Consider the following 22919-nt stretch of genomic DNA (forward strand, 5'->3'; position numbering starts at 1 on the left):
GCTATGTTTGGCATTACCAGGATTGATCGTTTGCTTCAGTTAAAATGTTGACCCTATGCAATGCTTGCTTGTTGAGCAGTTTCCTACATGAATTGGTGGTAGTATCATGCTAATACAGAAACCGTTTTCACTTTGATAATAGCTTTACCATAATATTCGTCTGGTGATGTTTGGGATGTTTCATTAGAGCACCTGCAGCTGCATTTAGAATTTTTTCTCTTTTTCTCTTCAGCAGAGTTGGAAATAGATTTATATTCAGTTTTATCTGCAAGAGCTTCCAAAACAGAAATGAACACAGATTGACGGGGGTATAAAGGAGCATGTTTCTTATTTTACTTTGTAATTTCATATACAATTTACAAATGCTCCCCCCTGAACAACATTATCCCCTGTACAAGACCACAGCAGCTTTCTTCCTTGCCACTGATGCGCCACAAGAATTCCTCACGCACACACCAACAGGAGCTACATGAATTCCTTGTAAAGTTTTGACTCTACAAAAATTATCCGAAAACTTTTGTTCTTTCAGACTTATGGAGTAGAATTTACAGAGACCTCTTGCAGCAGATGTGAGCCCTGCGAGTCTTGATGATTCGGCACGACAAGTTGTTGCAAAGGCTTAAGGGCCGTTGTGAGCTGAGCAAATGAAGGGCGTAGATTTGGATCACTGCATTGAAAGTGAAAGTAATCAACAAAATGATAAATCAATACAATACAAGAATCATCAAAGACCTACTAGCATTGTGTCTATGCATTATATTCTCTTCTCAAATAGTTGACAGCAAAACCTGTAATCAAAGCACGGTCTGCAACTGCTTGGGCCAAGGCAAGGCTTGGCAGACTCTTCCAAGCAAGTGCAGCTTGGGCCCATGGTTGGTGGACCACGATAGAGGAACCCATTTTAAGCTTATATTTCTCATTCAGTAGTAGGAACTACTCAAGCAGATAAAATCCATAAGGGGCAATAGTTTTGTTATCAGATGGCAAGTATCCTTTAAAACCTTAGCCTGCAATAGATCATGGTCCATTGAGTAAAAGAAACACCTGCTTGATCATTATAGCAAGTACTGTAAGGCAATTTTGGTAAATACTGAGTTCAGGGTATTTAAACAGCCAAACATTTCCATAAGTATACCCTAAAACTGGCTGTAGTCCTGTGCCGAATAGATAGCAAAAGCAACACCATAGACAGGATCCATGTTCCAATCAAAACCCATATTAAACCTAAGCAGCAATTCAGTACCACCAGTTCAGACTCAATCATATGAAAATTCTGTGAATCTGGTTCCTAATCATATAAGAATTCCTAGAAGCAAAGCCTTCTCTTTTAGTCAACAGAAAAAAGAAAAAATAAGGTGTCAATATATAACACAGAGAGAGAGAAGGGAACAGCTGCCAACAGCTCTCCCTGCCAACCATGGTCAAAGTGCGCTGATGGATGATACACATTTTTTTTGTGCTAAAAGGCCCCTTAGCGGCAGATAGTGCATGCCACTAAAGGGTGATTTTGTGCACAGGGTGCTTTAGTGCCGTCCATCAACGCTGAAGTGTTGGCCAGGGTTGGCTGCCAACCTCGTTGGCAGCTACTCTCTCTCTCTCTCTGCCAACTGTGGCCAACACAAAGCGTGTCATCTATCGCGGGTGTGATGGATCACACACAATTTTTTTGCACTAAAAGACCCTTATATATATAGGGAAAATTCCATCGGGCATGTCGTCATTTGAGGATATTAGTCACTTGACTCAACTTAACTGAGATGTAACCTGAGTTAATGGTCAATGGCAAGAGTACAGGACTCTGTTTGACAGTTTTCAGAAACACAGAGATCCATATCAGGAAATTGTGAGGCTCCTTTTTGGGATTAGGGGCAAAAGGATGGTCCCTAAATGGAAGTTTCCTAATATATAATACTGATAGAAGTCTGCATTAGCTTTGTGGTCAATAAAGCCCAACTAGATTATTAACTTGTAAATTTAGGCCCTGTAATGGTAAGAAGCTAATCAGATCCACATCAGTTAAAGAGGCCTCCGAGCCTGACTGTTTGATCATGAATCCAAGAATGCTATTTGATCAGGCCAGATTCTATTCCAGCAAGATCTCACAAAAATCTGAAATATTTATAGCCTAGCCCTAACAAGACAATCATAAAAGACAATTTTCTCAATCCATGGGGTATTCAAATTTGATTCAATGAACTAAATCAAGGACAAGATACATACGTTTGCCAACATTCCCAGATTATCCTCGCAACCAAGGGATCCACTTCCTTGGAAATTTCAAGACGACGATTCTGGAATCCAACAGCACCAACCACTTGCATCGGGTTCATGCCACTCCATGGCATTCTCAAAGTTGCAAGCTCCCACAGTATGACACCAAAGCTATAAACATCACACCTGTTTAAAATCTAGTAAATTAGTGGTCACAAATAGCAGTACAATTCCTAGTCATATTCTTGAGGCAGCAAAACTATTGAGTCATATAATAAAAGAGTCTACTCCTCCGTGCTACATTGTCCATGGGACTCATTATTTAGCACATGTTTGTTTTGATCACAAGTTATTGATCTATGAAAGTTGTCTCTGAGAAAGTGATTTATATGATTCACATTCTCAGGCATGAACTTTCCGATGTTTGCCTTTAGGTTGTGAATTTGACGTGTGAAAATCTATCATGTCAGAATGTGTCATGTCATGTCATGCCACTGCATTATCATATTCACAGTTAAGCATCTAATGCGTGTGAAAGTTATTCACAGGGTTAAACTAGAGAAACTTTAACAAGTTTTGAGACTTCCAACATTCACATATGGAATCACATTCACGGGTTACATTTTTGTGTGTTTGCAATGTCCCTGTGAAAGTTCTGAAGTGATTAAAAATCACAAGAAACCTGTAAAAGTTGTAAAACCACAACCATTGCAAGCATGCCTAGATTACAAGGTCAACCTCGTTGTCTACTTTCATAAGTTTCAAGGCAAAAAGAGGCAAAAAAATCACAGTTGGCAATCACAATCACAACTACTACTTTTTCATGTTCCACTAACTTTGAGAAAGTATGGTGATTGAACCAAAGATCACAGGGCATTGCAAACATGCAATTAATGTGCAGGAGGTTCACCTGTGATACCTTTACTTGTATTTAATACTTTTCCCCTTATTTACCAGAATAATTCCACTGTAAACTGAAATCTTTTATAAGATTCATAATAAATAACATCACAAACTAAAATCAACTAAATACCATCAAATATGTATAGTTCAGAAAGGCATTACTAATTTCAAACTCACTTTTCATTGGATGGTTCATTGCGCAAAACCTCAGGCGCCATCCACTCAGGCTGAAACATCACAAAATGATATCAGATAAGACACTCTGCCCCACATCATGCATATTCATAATTTTGACAGGCAACTTAACAATCCATGGCTTATGCGCTCTAGTTCTTACAGTTCCAGCAGTAGATTTGGAAGATAAAAATGTGTGATGCTTCATTCGTGAAAGCCCAAAATCACAAACCTGCAAGACGGTAAGCATGGACATTTCAATGAATTAAATAATACTGAAACACTGCAATGATATGATTCAAGGCTTTGATAAAATATGAAGAATAAAAAACTCGTTGAGATCTGAGCGCGAGTTACACTCAAGATCAACATCCTACTACATCTGCTTGACAGGACAGTCTTCTGCACAAGAATGATTCAGCAAGTAGCTTATAGCCAGATCTTGTATCAGCAATGCTCATCAGTAAACAGCACCAATGTTTGAATCATACCAGTGTATTCCACTGCTTTTCATATGGTATTACGGACATAATAAATGAATAAAAAATATCAAACTGAAATGTGGTAAAAGAATGATGAAAATGAATAAAATTTCACATGACATTAAAATCTGTTGCCATCAGTACCTTAACATTCCAATTCTTGTCAACGAGCAAATTTGGTGATTTCAGGTCACGATGAACTATCGTTGGTACACTAGTATGCAAGCAATTCATCCCCTTTGCCTGTTGAATAGAAAAAAAATCACATCAGGCAACTGGGAACTTGTGAACTTTAGCACACAAAGCAGGTGAGACATAGGCCAAGACTTACCACATCAAGAGCCATTTTGATTCGGCGTTTCTCATCTATCTGACAATTAGGACGATGAAGAATCTTGTACAAGCTCCCTCTGGAAAAACAAGAAAACATGCCAAGCCAATAAAGTATATGTCATACCATCCTATGAAAAATAGTCATCCAACTTCCTCAGAAGTCAACAGTAGGAGAGTTGAGAAGACAATACTTTCAAGGATCATTCTCAGAAATAACATCAATATCAAATCCTGCATGCTTGCAAGTTGCATCATTACAAGGCATGGTCCAGGATAATGGCAACATCACATCAACAACATGATCTTTGACAGTTCTGAGGTTATGAACAATCAATTACCCATAATAATGCTAGAAAAGAAAAGGGCAATAATCTTATGTCAAGTTTCTTTCCCAAAAGGGTACGAACCAGTGTTGTGAAATGTGTTGAGGCGTAGCGAGGCACTCCACAAAAAACTGAGGCGAGGCGTAAGCCTCGAGGCATAAAGCGTAAGCCTTAATTTTTTTTTGAAAACTTTAAAATTTATAAAAAAATATCTAAAAATACAAATAAATAAAGAAATGCTTTATTGATGAAGTAACCAATAAGAAATAGAAAATCTCAAATAAGTACTAAAAACTATGAGATTAACGTATAAAAGTAACTAAGAAACTGATTATATAACTAAAAAATATAATGTCCTATGAAGCAACAACCAATAAGAAATAAAAAATCTCAAATTAACTGGAAAACTAATTATATAACTGAAAAATATAATGTCCTATGAAGCAGTAACTAAGAGAAGATTATATAACTAAGAAACTGTATAACTGAAACTTATTGTATAACTGGAATTCTTCTTCACTAAGAGAAGATTATATAACTAACTAAGAAACTGATTGTATAAATGATCTTCTTCTTCTTCTCACACCTCACGTTGGCGCCTTGAGGTGCAGAGGGCATCGCCTCAAGGCGAGGCACGTTTTTAATAACAATGGTAGGAACCATAAGTCAAGTTTCTTTCCATATTACAGGAATCAACTTCAACTTTTGCCCAAACTCTTTCTTTAATGAATGATATGATTTAAGATGGGATCCCTTGGGAAACATAACCTTCTTCCTCATGAACTAAAATAACTGTCACCAAAAGATGCATTTTGAAACCATTAATGGAAATTAGTGGTATATAGATGCTTTTGGATGTTGGAAGCACCAAAAAATGTAACTACAGTATAAGATGCTTTTGCCCATCAAAAAGACTATTGGATTCTACTTCATCTCATCAGCAGGCTATGTCACATAGGTACAGGCATGGGTGTGATGTGGGTACTTGGGGTAAGACACCAGAGTCTCTAAAAGTATGGTAAGGGGGTATATGTATATACCCTTTATGCACCTTAAAATGGATGAAAAGAGGCAGTGAATCAGGTCTGGATTGGAACAGATCCAAACTGGCCTCACCCATACCCAACGAAGTACCAGTACCAGTGTCGACACAGGTACATATGGGTCTGGCACCCTCTTTGAAGTACCCACATTACATCGTTGGCAGGAAATAACAGCCTGCCTCATGCTTTTACAAATCAAAGCAATGCCATGCCTTTCTTAAGAGGACATCTACGGCATCAATTTAGCATCTAAGAAAGGATGACAGAGGTAAGTTGGAGTGCAACCATACATGAGGTTTCCTTGTAACATCACCCTTTTCAATGGGGGCTCAATTTGTTTCCACTGACCATTAGATGCTACCATAACTCAAACAGTTAATGCAAATCAAATTAAATCTCAAACACACTGATGATCATCCTCAAATCATCATTTTCATGACATAATAGACTGCCACTCGGGGTATTTGCCATTTTACTCTTTCCTGTTCTATTGTGTTGATTTGGAATTGGAATGTTCACCATCAGTAGGGACTTGCATATAACAACAATGTTTCATTGATAATGATTGAGTGGCACTTTACATGGTAATGGTGCCTAAAGGACATTACATTTCACGGAAGAGCATTTAGGTATCTTCTGAAATTTTCACATTAAGAGAAAGGTCACGCTTAGAAATGCCATTGAATTTACCCAGGAAGGTAAAATGGATTTAACAAAAAAGCCACTGAATTTACCTAGGAAGAAACTCGGTGACAATAGAAAGGTTAGGAGGACGAGTTACAGCACCCATGAAAAGAACAACATTTGGATGGCGCAGCCTGCGCATGATTTTGATCTGACAAAAGAAACGCAGTCCCCTTATACTCTCAGTGGCAGCAAACTTGAGCAGTTTTTGCAAAATATAGTCAGAACCCTGCAAATTGCTTATGAAACGGGAAACATTGAACTTACTTCAGTCTTGAATTCCTGCAGTGCATCCCCAGAGAATTCCTGATCTAAGAACTTTTTTACAGCTACTTCCTGGCATTCAAAATCAAACCACCAGAAAACACTCAAAATAAGTGTTGATCATAATCATATTGAATTTAACCAATTGCATCATATTAAATTTAAAAAGTGAAACAAACAAGGATACCTGGATTACTCAGAAAAAAAACCAAAAAATAAGATCTGGAAAAGCTATCATATGTCTCAGAAAAATTTTCAACATAAATTCATGAGAATACACAAGAAAGCTGTGAAACACAAGGATATCTGGAAAAACTCATACATTCCAGAAAAAATTTCAACATAAATTTCAAGAGAATACATTAGAAAGTTGTGACAGACAGCATCTGACAGTCTTCAAACATAAGTGATAAGTTTGCTCTTCTACTGGCATCATTGGGTATCAAAGAAATCCAAATGTTCTGTTCCATATCTCACAACCCTCATAAAGAAGACTGGACGAAAATAAGAAATAAAAATGAAAGAGGCCACTATGATAAATACTTTTTCTGATATAAATTGAAAGGAATGAATAAAAGTTAAGTCCATAACCACGCAAAATACGGCCCAAGCCTACTCCAAAGTAAAACCTCATTTCCTGACGGCAACTCTACAACTATGTCAGAGGCCAAAATGAAGAGTCCATGTGACATAGCTCTACAATACAATTTTCTTCAAGTCCCTCATAAAGCAGCACATTGATATGCACAATTAACCAAAAGTCGCCACCAACATCATCACCAAGTAGTTGTGACAAACATATCCACTTTATTTGATGAGGTTGAACTAGATTGGAAGCCCAGGTCTCACTCAGTGATACTACTTTGGTTGCTTGTCCAACAGGTGCTCAACATGTGGATCAAGGTCAAAGCTCCATGATGGAGATGCACAATAACTACCTATCCAGTTGATAGAAAAGCAGCCAAAAAGTCCAAGGCTTTTGTTCTTCACAATAAGCCAATTTAGGATCCATTGCACAGGGTCAACATGAATAAGTAGAGGCCTAATTTCCTGATAGGGAAAGGAGCACCTGTCTAAGATAATGATAAAAACTAAAGACCCTAGCAATAGATTTTTTTCTATGATACACCCTCTATATCTTCAGCTATGAAGATATATTAAAAAATAGTTGCAAATCCATAGCCATATTTTCAGCTATGAAGTTTACAATCTCTGGCAATTCATAGCCAGTCTCATGGCAATCACTGCTGAAGAATAACATAGCATATTATCTGCTTATCAGAGGCTATGTCACATGGGTGCGGGTGCTACACGGGTGTGGCGCAATTTCAAAAATGTTGGACACGGGGACTCGACTATATATATATATAATCAATTTTTTTAGTTTTTTGCCCTAAAAAATAGATAAAATAGACTCGGTCAAAGTTGACCAAGTCCAAAATGTGGACAGACTCGGCCCTGGTGCATTGATCGAGTCCGACACTTGGTTGACCGTGTCCGCCCCATGTCTGAAGCCGCACCCGTGTCGAGGCGTGTCGACGTGGGTGCGTCGACCCCCTAGCCAAGTCCATGTGACATAGATCAGAGGTAAATAAGAAGATAGGCATTCTGAATTTCGGCTTCCTAAAGACAAAATCAACACCTAAGCAAGATAGTGATCAAAAAGCAAAAGGAACCATAAAAGATTGTTATACTATAACCTACATAACTATCCAACAAGCTATGTCACACGGACACTCTATTAGTCTATTTTGACTATCGTCCATATCCCTTTATATACAAGTTATATGGGAAATTTCATAAAATCGTTGTACCCTCCGCAGCGGCATCCATGTGACATAGCCAACGAGCCAATCTTTTTATATTCGGCATAAAAATTGAAAATGTAGTCCATGGCCAAAATCTGTTAATGATTGTTCATCTATGAAAATCTAGAACCCCTTCACAAGCTATCCAGTATTTTAGCTTCCTCAAAGTGAGTTATGAAGAGTACAACATAACATATTTGAAAGCACTATGTCAACATTTAAAGCTATATCTTAATATGTTTTAACTGCTAACTATAGGTATTTGACCATACTAAATGCTTCATACATGTGTTATGCCATACTCCAGGATGGAGATGCTTTGTTCTTGGGCCATCTTGTCTATGCCAAAAAAATTCTACCACGTATAATGAATCAAAATAACTCTTTATAACAATATTCAAAGATTAGCATAACACTAGAACTACATTACTAGGCCAATCTTGGAACTCTTGAAGAATATTCTGTCAAGCAAAAGATACCAAGAAGTTGCAAAGGAACACTATTTCCAAATTTTATACCATTTCCTATCTTTTACACCTAGTCTGTCTCATCACCTTAAAATACATTATATGAATGAAATGAATGTATCCAGGTGATGACTTGTTAATTGGATCCATTAGCTAATCTATCGGTTCTTGTGATGATGTTTTATCTCTTACATTGGATCCATTAACTAATCTACCGGTTCTTGTGATGATTTTTATCTCTTACATTGGATCCATTAGATCATCAACTTGTTCTTGTGATGACTTTTCTCTCTTATATATTGGTTTGTTTGTGATGCGGATGTGATCACTTGTTTGGTGTTAACAATGAATGAACAAATCAGATCCAGGGCACAATATGCCACAAGATTTGGCTAATGACGAAAAAGAAGAAAAGAAAAATGGAGATTTGAGGTAGGCCAAATGAAGTTCATTTCTTCATACGAACCATACGAACCTGCACTTATGAATAAAAAGGAAAAAGAACATCAAATAGAAATGATGAACTTACTGTGCCATTCCAATCAGCATGATAAACTTCTCCATATGAACCTACACAGAAAATAATGCATCACTAATTCTGAACCTCTAAACGGAAAAAAAAGAAAAAGATCTTGAGAAAGAAGGTTCAAACCAGAGTTACCGGAAGCGCCTAGCTAAAAGGGGAAGCGCGCTTCCCCGAAGCGCGCTTCGGAAGCGCGAAACGTCGCGCTTCCGAAGCGTGGGGGGAAGCGTCCCCCTTTTTTGGGAAGCGCGTTTCCCTTTAATGGGGGACGCGTTTCCCTTTAATGGGGGACGCGCTTCCCTTTAATGGGAAGCGCGCTTCCCATCACGCTTCCCCCACGCTTCCCCCTCGCTTCCCCCACGCTTCCCCCTCGCTTCCCCTGTTTTTTTCAATTTTTTTGTATTTTTTATTTTTTATTTTTATTTTTTTCGCTTCCCCCTCGCTTCTGAGACGCTTCCTAGGTCGCTTCCGAGACGCTTCCTAGGTCGCTTCCGAGACACTTCCCGAATCGCTCCTAAGTGGTCCCACGCTTCCCCGCTTCCTAAAATTTTGAAAGTGCCTCGCTTCCCGCTCCCGCTTCCCGTATCGCTTCCCGCTCCCGCTTCCTCAACTGGCAACCATGGTTCAAACCCATGGACAATTTAACCAATAATACTTTGTCCTTATAGATCACAGAACATTCGAATGGCTGAAATGTTGAACTTCCAAAGATAAGCACTATGTAGCACTTGAACAGAGGTTTCAACATAATTTCATCTTTTCTACATAATTTCATCCAACAGAATATTGATGACAAGATAGTTCTCATCAAAATGTCAACAATTGAGTTGGATAACAGCAGGCTCAAAAAGCCTGAATTGACAGGAAGATAAACATATACCACATGTTAGTTCATCCTAAAGTTCATAATCCTTTTACACTGGTTCAAAGGATAATATCAAATGTACGAATGTTGACTTTTGGTTGACTCCAAAGATTACATGTCATACATAACTGCTGCAAAAGGAAACAGGAAAAGGCCAACCTGCAGCACCGTGAACTCAAAATGGATGCGTGAGCCTCAGATTATCAGATCAGAAAAATCATTTTTTCTTTTGATAAGTTGGAACTGGAGAAGAAATACATGAGGACAGTTGAGACATGGAAGGCTAGATTTTGAAATATCTTTAGGGTTCTACTACTAACTCAATATGCATAGCCAAAATGATCCAAATGTTATTCAACAGTAATTCTCCAAATGTCAAAAGAGAGAAAAAAGAAAGAAAGAAAGAAAAATAAAAGAGCAGTACCTAAACCAATCCGTTCACCAATAACCAGGTCCTCCCATGGAATTTCACATTCAGCTACATCATCCAACATTGGATCTAACCTACTTGAACTAACATGGACTGCCGGGTTTAAAGACGTGTGTTCCTTCAAAGACATCTTGGGGCCAAGGGATCCATCATTGGTGCACCTCCTTTGATCATTCTCTGCACTGACATTTTTAGTAAAACCTATATATTCATGAACTTCAGTATTTTGTGGGGCCTCCCTCCCACAAGCCACATTATCATGATCTTCATTTTTTCCAGGTTGATCCTGGAAACCATCAATTGGACTAGAAAGTTTCCCCATTCCTGCAGGAGAGTAAAAAATAAGTAACCCACCTCATCAATTTGTCCACCACATAAGTACTAAAGAGACATAGTCTACAGAATAAAGAAGCATATCAATATCAGACAGTGTACCTGTCACATCATTTGTTTCATTTGCCTTCACACTTGAAACACCAGAAACCTTGGGTACATGAATGTTCAGAAACTCTGGCCTGATGTTCTCAGTGGAGGAATTGGACAGCGTTGGTGAAGGTGCATTAAAACCTTTGACAGCTAATGTTTTTCTTGGGAAAAGGTCTTCAACAAACTCTTGCTGTTTTGTCCTAGGAACCTCATTAGAACGTTGTTTCCATGCTGCAGGCACAGGTGGTCTTCCAGGACCAGAAGCAATGTTTTCTCTGCGCCTCTGAAATTCATTAACCTTGTTCTCGTTGACTTTATTCTGTGCAGACATTTTACCAGTGCCAAAAATTTGAAAAGGATTTAGATCTGCAAAAAGTTGTTTGGAGTCCACAGGCTCTTGAGGATATGGTGTTATGTTTAGCTTCTCTTTCATTTCATCATGAACAAGGGAAGTTTCTCCATTCCATGTTTGCTTGGAAGATGAAGCTGCAGCTGAAAACAATGAGATCTCATATGGCTGGTTTAGAAAACCATTCAAAAAGTGATCAGACTTTTTACCACGACTGATAGAGATAATACCACTACTTGTAGTGGAGTCTGGAGTTGCTGATACCATCTTTTCAGAAGCCTTGTTCCAATCTGAAGTCGTACTGTTCTTTGTGTTGCATTTTCCATTAGTTGCCTTGTAGTCCTTACCTGATGGCACTACTTTGGATATATCAAGACAAGACGTTTGGGTGGTCTTCGGAAGTGGATTTTTTCGCAATTGATAATCATCCATGTCTGCAGCAGGATCTTTTGTACTGAAAATATCAGCTGGAATTAAAGTTCCTGGGGCTCCCATGAGATCAACCAAAAACTCCCTACAGCAATAAAAGAAATAAATTGAAAACAAAAAAGAAAAAGAAGTGATAGAACTGCCTTAAAACAAGAAAAAATGCATACAATGACGAAAACTACATTTGAGATAACATAACAGAAACTGTGAACAACTTTTTATATTAAAACATTAAACAGATGGCTGATATTCTAGCTTAACAACGCAGACTTGACAATTAGAAAGGTAAGATTTTTCCTCCATATTGTGCACTCTAGTACTCAAATGTGTAAAAGACAAGTCTGAAGAGACATTCTTTATCCCAGTTGTTCAGCAGCTATGTGTTACTTCCCAATAGGGGCAGCACGTCAGATAGCAATCAACCTGATCTAACAGTGGATTGGATCCAGGTCAACCCAGATGAGATGCATCTACATTTGAATCCAAATTGAATGTGTTTTAAACCCCTTTTTTTATTAACATCAGCAATAGAATCATCATCATCATATAAACAAATAACTAAAGGTGCATCAGGTCCAGAACCAGGCCTGACAAGATTAAGTCCAAATGATTCAAAAAACTGGTCATATTCAATCAAAATCAATTGGTTGGTCAAGATCTGATAAGATAAAAAAAAAACATTCCACATCCTTCCAAAAGTCTAATTGAATCCAATCTATTCACCCTATTTCTAATTGCAGAAAACAACATAAAGAATATTTGTAACTATGGATAACAACAGAACTGATTGCCTTTAACTATGAAAAGCAACAGAACTGATTGCCTTACAGAGTTTTTATTTTTCAGAAAGATAGTTTTACAGAACTTTCATCATGGCCATTCTGTCTTCAGATCAGTCACCTGTATCATTCTAGGGAATTGACAAGGGATTTTCTCAGAGAGATTTTCAATAAATGGTTTTTCTCGGGAAAATATTGGCAGTTTTAAAATTTTTAAAAATATAAAAAATAACAACAAACAACAACAACTACGCCTTCATCCCAAAACAATTGGGGTCAGCAATATGAACCAAAAAAGAAATTCATTTTGGGTCTTCCACATGAATCCTTTTCCTCCAATCATTTCTATCCAATGCCATGTCCTCGGTGAGGTTCAAAGCATTCATATCCTTTCCTATCATCTCCATCCAAGTCTTCCTAGGCCTACCCCGACCTCTTTTAACTAATATATTTTCCCATTTCTCCAACCTTCTAACTGGAGCATCATTAGGCCTTCGCCGAATATGTCCAAACCACCGTAAACGATTCTCTCGCATCTTATTTTCAATGGGTGCAACACCTACCTTCTTACGTATCTCCTCGTTCCGAATCTTATCTTTTATTGCATTTCCACACATCCATCTAAGCATCCGCATCTCAGCTACACTCATTTTTTGAATATGATGTCTCTTGGCAGCCCAACATTCCGTATCATATAGTAAAGCGGGTCTAATAGTCGTCCTATAAAACTTTCCCTTCAACCGCAATGGCATTCTACGATCGCACCGCACTCCAGTTGCACTTTTTCATTTCATCCACCCAACCTTTATCCTATGATTTACATCTCCATCAATTTCTCCATACTTTTGAATGATGGATCCCAAATATTTGAAATAATCATTCACCAGTATTTCTTGCTCACCAAGCTTCACTACACTCCCATCACTACTTCGTTGCTTACTAAACCGACATTCCATATATTCAGTCTTACTCTTACTCAACTTAAAACCTCTAGCTTCCAATGTTTGTCTCCATAATTCTAACTTAGCATTAACCCCAGCTCTAGACTCATCAATCAAAACAATATCATCAGCAAACAACATACACCACGGTACATTTTCTTGAATTGATCTCGTAAGCTCATCCATCACTATCGCAAATAGGAAAGGGCTTAAAGCAGATCCTTGATGTAACCCAACCGTTATCGGAAAATTGGTTGTCACCCCTCCACAAGTGCGGACATTGGTTACTACTCCTTCATACATATCTTTAATTATACTAATGTACTTGAGAGAAACACCTTTCTTCATCATTGTCCACCAGAGAACGTCCCTAGGTACTCTATCGTATGCCTTCTCTAAATCAATAAAAACCATATGCAAATCTTTGTTCCTCTCTCTATATCTTACAATAAGTTGTCTAAGAAGATGTATAGCTTTCATAGTTGATCTTCCAGGCATAAAACCAAATTGATTCTCCGATATCATGACAACCTTCCTCAACCTAGACTCAATCACCCTCTCCCAAAGTTTCATAGTATGACTCATGAGTTTTATACCACGATAGTTTGTGCAATCTTATATATCACCCTTATTCTTATATAAAGGCACCAAAGTACTCTTCCTCCACTCATTAGGCATCTTATATGTTCGCCAAATCAAGTTAAAAAGATTTGTCAACCATTCTAAATCTTTCTCTCCCAAGCATTTTCAAGCCTCGATAGGTATACCATCTGGGCCAACTGCCCTTCTTGATTTCATTTTCTTCAAAGCCTCTGCAATTTCCTTGTAAAAGTATAAGCAAATAAGTTTTAAAAGTTTATAAATAAAAAAGACAAAAAATTAAAAAATTGGGCTGAAAATATATATAAATAAGAAAATTTTCAAAAATATCATAAAATGTTGTGATAATAACGTGATATTTTTCCGATATTATCAGCTGACCTGAAATTGCCAATAATATCTTGATATTTTCAAAATATCGGCGATACCGGTGACACTGCTTCAGATGAGCTCAATTTTAACAAAATTTATTTCTAGGAAGATGCAATGCTTAAATTCTTAACCATCTGAAAGAGAATCTAGACATAAGATGTTACTTTGTTATGGAACTTCATAATATAAATCTTTTCAGTCCTGAAGACAATTTGCTTTAAAATATGGCTACTGTTGAGAAGTGTAATATGAGTTTTGCACTTCTTATGTAATATGTGCTGCCCCTTCTTATGTACATGTCATTATTTATAAGGGTAATATTGTATTTTTGCCTCAGTTGTAGGGCTGTAGAGTCAACCATGTTTGTCCTGTAGTGCCATAGAGGGATAGACCCTCATATATTGTTGTAACCATTCATTTTGTATCTTAACAAAGTTCCCTTGTGATTTCCTCTCTATGCTCTCTCACTCTATTTCCTCTCTTTTTTTGCTTTGATAGCTACCATGAGTGATTTGTTTTCAACTTCCATTCACATTTGGTATAGAAAGCACAGAGACCATGCAAACAAGATAATGTTAGCCGAGTTAACAGAGTGTTTCTATTATTCTAGCTTTTAAGCAACATCTTGTCACCATGCTTTCAGCGTTTGGTGTTACTGTGAACATATTTATCTGTGAAGCACCCAATGATAAAAAATCAGAGGATATAAGATTTATTAGACATTGATAAATGCAGGCAACCAGCTTTTGCCATTAAGGCCTTGACTTCATGTAAGGAATAAGGCACAGAGCCAACTTATTAAATAGTACAGATGGAGTTGCAAGCATCACATAAAACTAAAAATAATAGAATAAACAGAGTAGAAATACTATCATGTAGACCATTTAAGAAACTAAATTTTTTCTAGAACTGTACTTAACAACATAATGTGAAGCAAGCACTAAATGTGGAGCAAGGAAGAAGACCTTTCATCTTCTGTTTTAATTATGTTAACTGCTCCATCATCAACACCAATATAGTGGCTGCCTTTAACTAATCGGCAAGGTAAACCAACAGAGTCTGCTATAACCTGCATCAATAAGAGATACAAAAACCTTTTCAAAAACGTCTATTTCTGCACTAGGACTGTTCATATCCAAAAGGAGGTAAAAGAAAATATTTTATATGCATCTAATTCATCAAATACATAAAATAGAGGAAACTTTTATATTAATAAGCCCCTGCAACAGCTTTTAGGTAAGAAAATCCAAGATTGAACACTACATCTCTGATGAAATTGAAGAAGGTCATCCACAAGTCAATCCAACCTTAGAACCAGAATATATCTAATCAATCAATAACATTGCAATGTTTTACCTTTCTTGTATACTTGTTCTAGATCAACTAGCAAAGAGACACTCCTGTTCCATCATTGCATGCATATTTTCAGTTGAATCTGAACATGAAGGCTCTGATCATGACAATCATATGATCTCATAATGCTTAAGAAAAATGTTGAAAAAACTAAGGAGTAAAGGGTCTTGCCAATGGCCTCAAGGAACTGTCAATCATGTGATACTCTCCTGAGTCAAAAGAAACCTTCTCACAAAGAAAAACAGATTCCATAAACCTACAAATCACACTGTGATGCATCTGTGGCCCTGTATTTGCTGGAAAAGGGAAAATATCAGGTTATATGAAAAGTTTTAGGCACGATGCTGAGTAGTTCAGCCACCTGAACTATATCTTCTCATATCTACCCAAACCAATGAGTTGCTTAGAAGTTCAGCTATTTGCTTATCACCAGTAGCCAGTGCCACCTTGGTTGTACCTACCTATCTTTAGTGTTCATTACCACTTTTATTTTCCCTGAGGGATTTCCAAAAACGTTGGGAATCTGGCATTCTGGCATTACGATTAACCAGTGTTATCAAAAAAGCGCCTTGAGGCGCGGCCCTCTGTGCCTCAAGGCGCAAAAATATATATATATATATATACAACAACAACAACAACAACAACGCCTTCATCCCAAAACAATTGGGGTCGGCGATATGAACCAAAAAAGAAAATCATTTTGGGTCTTCCACATGAATCCTTCTCCTCCAATCATTTCTATCCAATGCCATGTCCTCGGTGAGGTTCAAAGCATTCATATCCTTTCCTATCACCTCCATCCATGTCTTCCTAGGCCTACCCCGACCTCTTTTAACTAATATATTTTCCCATTTCTCCATCCTTCTAACTGGAGCATCATTAGGCCTTCGTCGAATATGTCCAAACCACCGTAAACGATTCTCTCTCATCTTATTTTCAATGGGTGCAACGCCTACCTTCTTACGTATCTCCTCGTTCCGAATCTTATCTTTTATTGTATTTCCACACATCCATCTAAGCATCCGCATCTCAGCTACACTCATTTTTTGAATATGATATATATTACAACATATATATATATTACAACAAGATTTCAGAGACATAATCAACAAAGTTTTTGTAGGTTAATCTCATATATTTTTCAGTTATTTCAGTTATGTAATAAGTTTATTAGTATATTACTATATTTTAACTTTTGTTGGTTAATCTCGTATATTTTTTAGTTATTTTAGACATGTAATTAGTTTCTTAATATATTTTAACTTTTGTTGGTTAATCTCATATATTTTTCAGTTATATAATCAGTTTTTTAGTTAATTTTATATGTTAATCTCATATTTTTTTAGAATAATCTCATATATTTTAACTTTTGTAGGTTAATCTCATATATTTTTCAGTTATTTCAGTTATGTAATCAGTTTCTTAGTATATTTTAACTTTTGTTGGTTAATCTCATATATTTTCCAGTTATGTAATCAGTTTTTAGTTACTTTTATATGTTAATCTCACATTTTTTAGAATAATCTCATATATTTTAACTTTTGTAGGTTAATCTTATATATTTTCCAGTTATTTCAGTTATGTAATCAGTTTCTTAGTATATTTTAACTTTTTTTGGTTAATCTCATATATTTTCCAGTTATGTAATCAGTTTTTTAGTTACTTTTATATGTTAATATCATATTTTTTAGAATAATCTCATATATTTTAACTTTTGTTGGTTAATCTCATATATTTTCCAGTTATGTAATTGGTTTCTTAGTATATTTTATCTTTTGTTGGTTAATCTCATATATTTTCCAGTTATGTAATCATTTTTTAGTTACTTTTATATGTTAATCTCATATTTTTTAGAATAATCTCATATATTTTCCAGTTATTTCAGTTATGTAATCAGTTTCTTAGTAAATTTAAACTTTTTTTGTTAATCTCATATATTTTCCAGTTATATAATCAGTTTTTAGTTACTTTTATATGTTAATCTCATATTTTTTAGTAATTATTTGAGATTTTCTATTTCTTATTGGTCGTTATTTCATCAATAAAGCATTTCTTTATTTATTTGTATTTTTAGATATTTTTTTATAATTTTTTTAAAGTTTTAAAAAATAATTTTGAGGCTTACGCTTTATGCCTCGCCTCGGTTTTTGGTGGAGCGCCTCGCTACACCTCAACGCTTTTCACAACACTGCGATTAACATTTTATATCAATCTTAGGAGATTTTGCTCCTTTCCTTTTTCTCAGACATCCAGAGAGTTGAAACGGAGAAGCCAAATGCTCATGATTCTTCTTATTTTGACACTAGAAGCTAATCTCAAAGAACCCAAATTTAGGACATTAGAAATTAAGATATGAACCTGAAAATCCAAAATCCACTGATAGTTACTACCTTAATATGCTTCTAGATGCATGTAGGTTCAGAATATGATTAAATAGAAAGGTAGCAGTATGATTTGATCATTGACATCATCTAAGACAATAACAATAAAATAAAAAGTTGCAAGCTAATCCACTATAGCAGTAGAATTGTGGTAATAGCTACATCATTGATAAACTTGCAGTAGCTACTCAAATTTGGCTGCAGCTGCAGTCACAAGCAGATGAATCTTCCTTGCCCAATAAAGTAATGTCAAATCTTTAAAATTTAAGTCCTTCCTAAAAAACAATCTTTAAAATTAAGCCAATATTAGTCTTAGAATTATCCAACGGCAGAAGGCAGACAGTATTTTAATTTAGAATTTTTGCAATTTCATAACCCCAGTTTCGCGGGGATAAAGAAACCATGTCCAGATAATTTTGTTTCTGGTGTCAAATTATATAACAATGTGCCATGCAATTATTTCAATAACAATGTCCTTTGTAAGCATAACAAAACAATCAGAGTGAAATGCTTATTAGGTCAACAGTCAACTTTGCAAATTTGAAAATAAACAAACTAAAGGCAGGAGTGTCATATATAAAACCTGACCTTAAATAGTAGAGCCCTGTGACGAGATAGGCCAACTTTCAAGCATCCAATAGGCAAGAAGCTTGTTTGCAGAGAAGACTGAAGCCTACTACTATTCTCAATCCACCTGGCTATTATATCGTTTGCATCTCTAACTGGGCCACCCATATGTTCAACGACAAGGTCAGCAATTTGTTGCACCAACCTGCTATTTACAACTCCACCTTCAACAGCATGGCAGTCCATGGAAATGCAACGTGAAATTTGTTCCAACTCCTCCAAAGCAGGATCAATGGCTCGATTAACAATAACAATTTCAAATCCTACATTTCCAACAGTACTTCGTAGGTCAACAAGAGAAGGCATTTTCCCTTTGCCTTCAGGATCTGCCGACATCCCAAGTATATCATAGAATCCATCCAACACTTTCTCCTCATAATCAAGCACATCATAGTCCTGGTAATCATACACTGACAAGTTAAGAACATCAACCAAAATATGCAGACATAAAAGGAATATAATAATACCAATGTATGACAAGCTGCACAATATCCAAGTAGTATATAATATATTTTGGGGGCTGGCATCCCTTCTAATCGAGAAGTTGGAAAAACAGGATCACCAGCTTAGTGGCAAAAACAATTATGCAGCTTTCCTAATCGTATCCATACCCAGTACCGCCGGGACTGCGTTTCAGCGGCGTCCTCGGCCCGCCACGACGCCGCCTGAGAGTGGCCAAGGCTCATGAGGGTGGCCGCGTGGATCTGGTCCTTGTCGGGGTCGTCCCGAAGATCGCTGTTCGATGCCGAGATCGCGAGGGCCAACTGATACTGGAATTCCTCCTCCGACGAGTAGAAGTCCCGCGCCGTCACCACCGCCGCTGCCGGGGCGATCTTCCGATCGTCTCCGCCACCGCCGGCGGGCGGAGAAGGGGCGGAGGACGACAAGGACGAAGGAGACGGGCTCGCGGGGACGGCGCCGGAGGTCCAGGAGGGGGACGTGCGATGATCGGAGCTGCACGATTGAGAGGACGCGGCCGCGGCGGAGTCGTTCGATCGGGGCGCCTCATGGCTGCCGCCAATATGCAGCTTCCTGAAAATGTGCTTCATCCTCGGCATTGCGGCAAAGACCGCGAAGGCCGCGTCCCTCTATTTATAGCTCTACCGGGCCTCCTAGTATGTCCTCGCCGTTGACTCTAATTCACGAAAATACCCTTACCCCCAACCAGAAGAAAACTCTTTGAATCTTCTAGTGAATAACAAAATTACCCTTTCAAAATGCAATAAAGACTGAGGAGTTTAGTTTGAAAGCATTGAGCACAAAGTTTGGAGGGAGTATAGAAATTCATGGTCCTCAGTTTCTTGCATAAAATTTGGAGAGTTACTATTGTAATTAATGTATATTTAATGTCGTTATTCATTTTTTCTATCTCAAAAAAAAATTAATGTAAATATCACTTGTTAAACTTGGCTAGTTTTGCCAGGAAGCATTGAATGTAGGCCTAGTGATTCATGACTTGTAAAAACTCATAAGCCAGAAGATCCTAACCTTTTTGCATAAAGTTTGAATTGGTGGAACTAATATGGTGAGCAATTGAAGCAAATGTGAAAATAAAAGAGAGTAGTACTATACAAAGGAAATTTACTGCTAACTTTGCTAGTCTAGTTATATGAATGAAACTCTGTTGACATAAATCTTACAAAATACAAAAAAAAAAAGGAGATTCTACACACAAATACATGAATAGATCTTAAATCTATGCCACTTGCTACTATATTTAGATTTGGAGATAGTGACAATGTAAAAGATGCTTTATGGATGTGAAGATTTCAGGTTTACATGGATTTGAGAAAGCTACCTTAATACTTAAGATATTATAACTTGAATTGATTAGAGTGCAAGATGGGGGTCTAAGTTTAAATTAACTATATCAAAGTTAGGGTTGAATGCAATATATTTAATGTGTGTTTAATTGTGAAATGATATTTTGTTTAAATATAGTACGGGCATGTAATGTCATTATGTAAGGCATGACATAATTCTAATTAATTCAAAAGTTTAGTATATTTTATGGTTTATAGTTAGCATTGCTTTACATCAAAAAGCAAAAATCTTGTGTTGGTTGTGTTCATTTAGTAAGTATTTAACTATAGAATCATTAATATTTATTTCTATTAGAATTATTAATGTCATAACTAATACAGTAAAAAATTTGTATCTAGATGGATTAAAGTTGGAATGTTGGATGCTCATGGGGTTTCTCTGCCACAACCTCATTTTTGAAGACTTCCAGGTGTACAAGAAAAATCGATATGAAGCAGAGCTAGAGCTACACACAATGAAACAAGGAAAGCCAACTCACCAAGGTTAAACTTTATAACGCTTTGCATATGATTGTGGCACATGACATTGCTATGTTTATTAAGCTCCCAAGTGGAGATCACTAAAGAAAACTACAAAAAAGCAAAAGTGGAGGTCTCGTCGAGGCTTTAATTTTATTTTGTTGTGTAAGATAATAACAAAATGATACAATTTCATTTGTTAACATTTTCTAAAAAAAAATAAATGCACATGTCAAAGGAAAAACACATATCATGTTTAATGTTGAGTAATATTACAAGGTAAATCGATTTTTTAATTTACCTTGCAATATTTCTAGATGATCTTATCATTCCTAAAAGATACAAGTACTAGGGATTGGGAAGCATACTCATTTAGATTTAATTTTAGCTTGTTATTTGAGATTGAGGCAAATGCTATAATTTTATTTAATTAATCTTTCCATATGAAGAAGCAAGTTTGTCAAAGCAAAACCACATTTCATGTTTGATTTTTTGTAATAAGAATTAAAAGATGTAGTTATTTTCTGATATTCCTTTATATCCTAAATATTGCTATGGACCAACATAACAAACAAGGAAAGCAAACTCATGAAGGTCTTAATTCAGAGACCTTCTAGACATTCCTAACCATGAAGCTAACTAACAAAGATAAGTCGTTTAATGTTATGCAATGAGAACTAAAGAATTGAGTTATTTTGTGATATTTCTAGATATTCTATACACTGATAGCCATGGAGCTATAACAAACAAGGAAATCAGTGTCATCGGCATTTCTAACTTTGACCTTGTTGTATATCATTGCAAATGCTACAATTTATTTTGTTGACCTCCTTGTACAAACAAGCTTGTTAAAATAGAACTACTTCATACTTAATCTTAAATAAGATATAAAAGACCGAGTTATCCAAGATGTTCTTAGATATTTCAACCATGGAGGTAGGTAACAAACAAGGAAAGCAAGTGCCAAATTTTAATTTATTCAACCTCTTCATGTATGTGGAGAAACAAGTTTATCCGAGCAAAACCACTTATTCTAAGATATTCCTAGATATTTCAGATATTCCTTATCGTGGATGTTCAACACACCCATGATTTTAAAGGAAACTCATGGGAATTCTAGTAATCTTACTGTCTCATAATTGCTAAGTTGCTTTTAATATAGTTATTTTGTCAAGCAACTATCTCCACATTTCTTTTGCATGACCAAAGCAAAAACAGTGTCAGTGAAGGGCCAAATACTGGCCTTTTCACACGGTGAAACCCATCCGCAGCCTCTGGAAGCAGAGTGTTTGAAATCGGTTAGGATGGAGGAAAAGTGGGTGCTGAAGAGCGCACAAATTGAGAAGCAACGGGCAGTCAAGGTTCGATTCCCATGAGAGTTCCCCCTCGCAAGCCAACCCTTAGCATAGCCCCTGAGAGCAGGGGTCCTAGTCTCGAAATTTTACGCTGTCGGCACGAAGACCATAGCTATGGCATGCTGAGCCAGCGTGATCAGGTCTTAGTGTGCCCAAGTGCAGGTTATAAATAAATAAAAAAATACTCCAGACCCCTGGCTCAATATATTTCTGGATCGTTGATTGGTCACGCGTGTCAATTTAGACGCTCGTGATTGGGCCGTCCGGAGATTCCCCATGGTCGCTGCTTTATCCATACAGCTCAGATAATCCCCACCTTCTGTGTTAAGGATTTGAAGGAAAAAAAGATGATAAGATGACCAAAATATCCCCATTGATAAATTTAAGCGACGAGCACGCTCCACTGGGAAAAAGGATGGATAGTGACGATAGGAAGCATAGTAACAAAGGACGGTCGATTTTAAAGTTGGATGTAACAAAAAACAACGGGAACTTGTTAAATGCACGATAAATTT

The 22919-nt window shown here is 36.8% G+C and overlaps 1 protein-coding gene across 7 annotated transcripts; it reads right to left on the minus strand.

The window, feature by feature from the left end:
* Window positions 1–299: 299 nt before the first annotated feature.
* LOC149830664 (serine/threonine-protein kinase EDR1-like) lies at window positions 300–19933 on the minus strand. 7 transcript variants are annotated; one of them, XM_090016668.1, is made up of 15 exons: window positions 19379–19933; window positions 18729–19163; window positions 15372–15475; window positions 11516–11799; window positions 10946–11428; window positions 10505–10834; window positions 9222–9262; window positions 6421–6489; window positions 6204–6304; window positions 4102–4180; window positions 3915–4013; window positions 3452–3520; window positions 3292–3341; window positions 2221–2397; window positions 300–667 (listed from the first exon to the last, which is right to left on the minus strand). In XM_090016668.1, exons 1-15 carry the CDS (start codon window positions 19823–19825, stop codon window positions 532–534), a joined length of 2904 nt encoding a protein of 967 aa, XP_089872794.1. In that variant the 5' UTR covers window positions 19826–19933; the 3' UTR covers window positions 300–531. The 7 variants fall into 7 exon arrangements, 6 of the variants coding, with proteins under 6 accessions (XP_089872794.1, XP_089872793.1, XP_089872791.1 ...); XM_090016667.1 differs by having other exon boundaries at window positions 10946–11422; window positions 11495–11799; window positions 19379–19826; XM_090016665.1 differs by having other exon boundaries at window positions 11495–11799; window positions 19379–19826.
* Between the last annotated feature and the right edge of the window lie 2986 nt (window positions 19934–22919).

This window comes from Nuphar pumila, chromosome 8, assembly GCF_984573655.1.
Source record: "Nuphar pumila chromosome 8, dmNupPumi1.hap1.1, whole genome shotgun sequence".
In the NCBI taxonomy this organism is placed as follows: domain Eukaryota; kingdom Viridiplantae; phylum Streptophyta; class Magnoliopsida; order Nymphaeales; family Nymphaeaceae; genus Nuphar; species Nuphar pumila.

Coding starts and splice junctions, on each gene's coding strand:
- LOC149830664 (XM_090016664.1), bottom strand. CDS start 19,825: ATGCCGAGGATGAAGCACATTTTCAGGAAGCTGCATATTGGCGGCAGC. Junction 3,342..3,451: donor CCAAATCTACTGCTGGAACT/GTAAGAACTAGA, acceptor GTGATGTTTCAG/CCTGAGTGGATGGCGCCTGA. Junction 668..2,220: donor ATCTGGGAATGTTGGCAAAC/GTATGTATCTTG, acceptor CTTTCAATGCAG/TGATCCAAATCTACGCCCTT.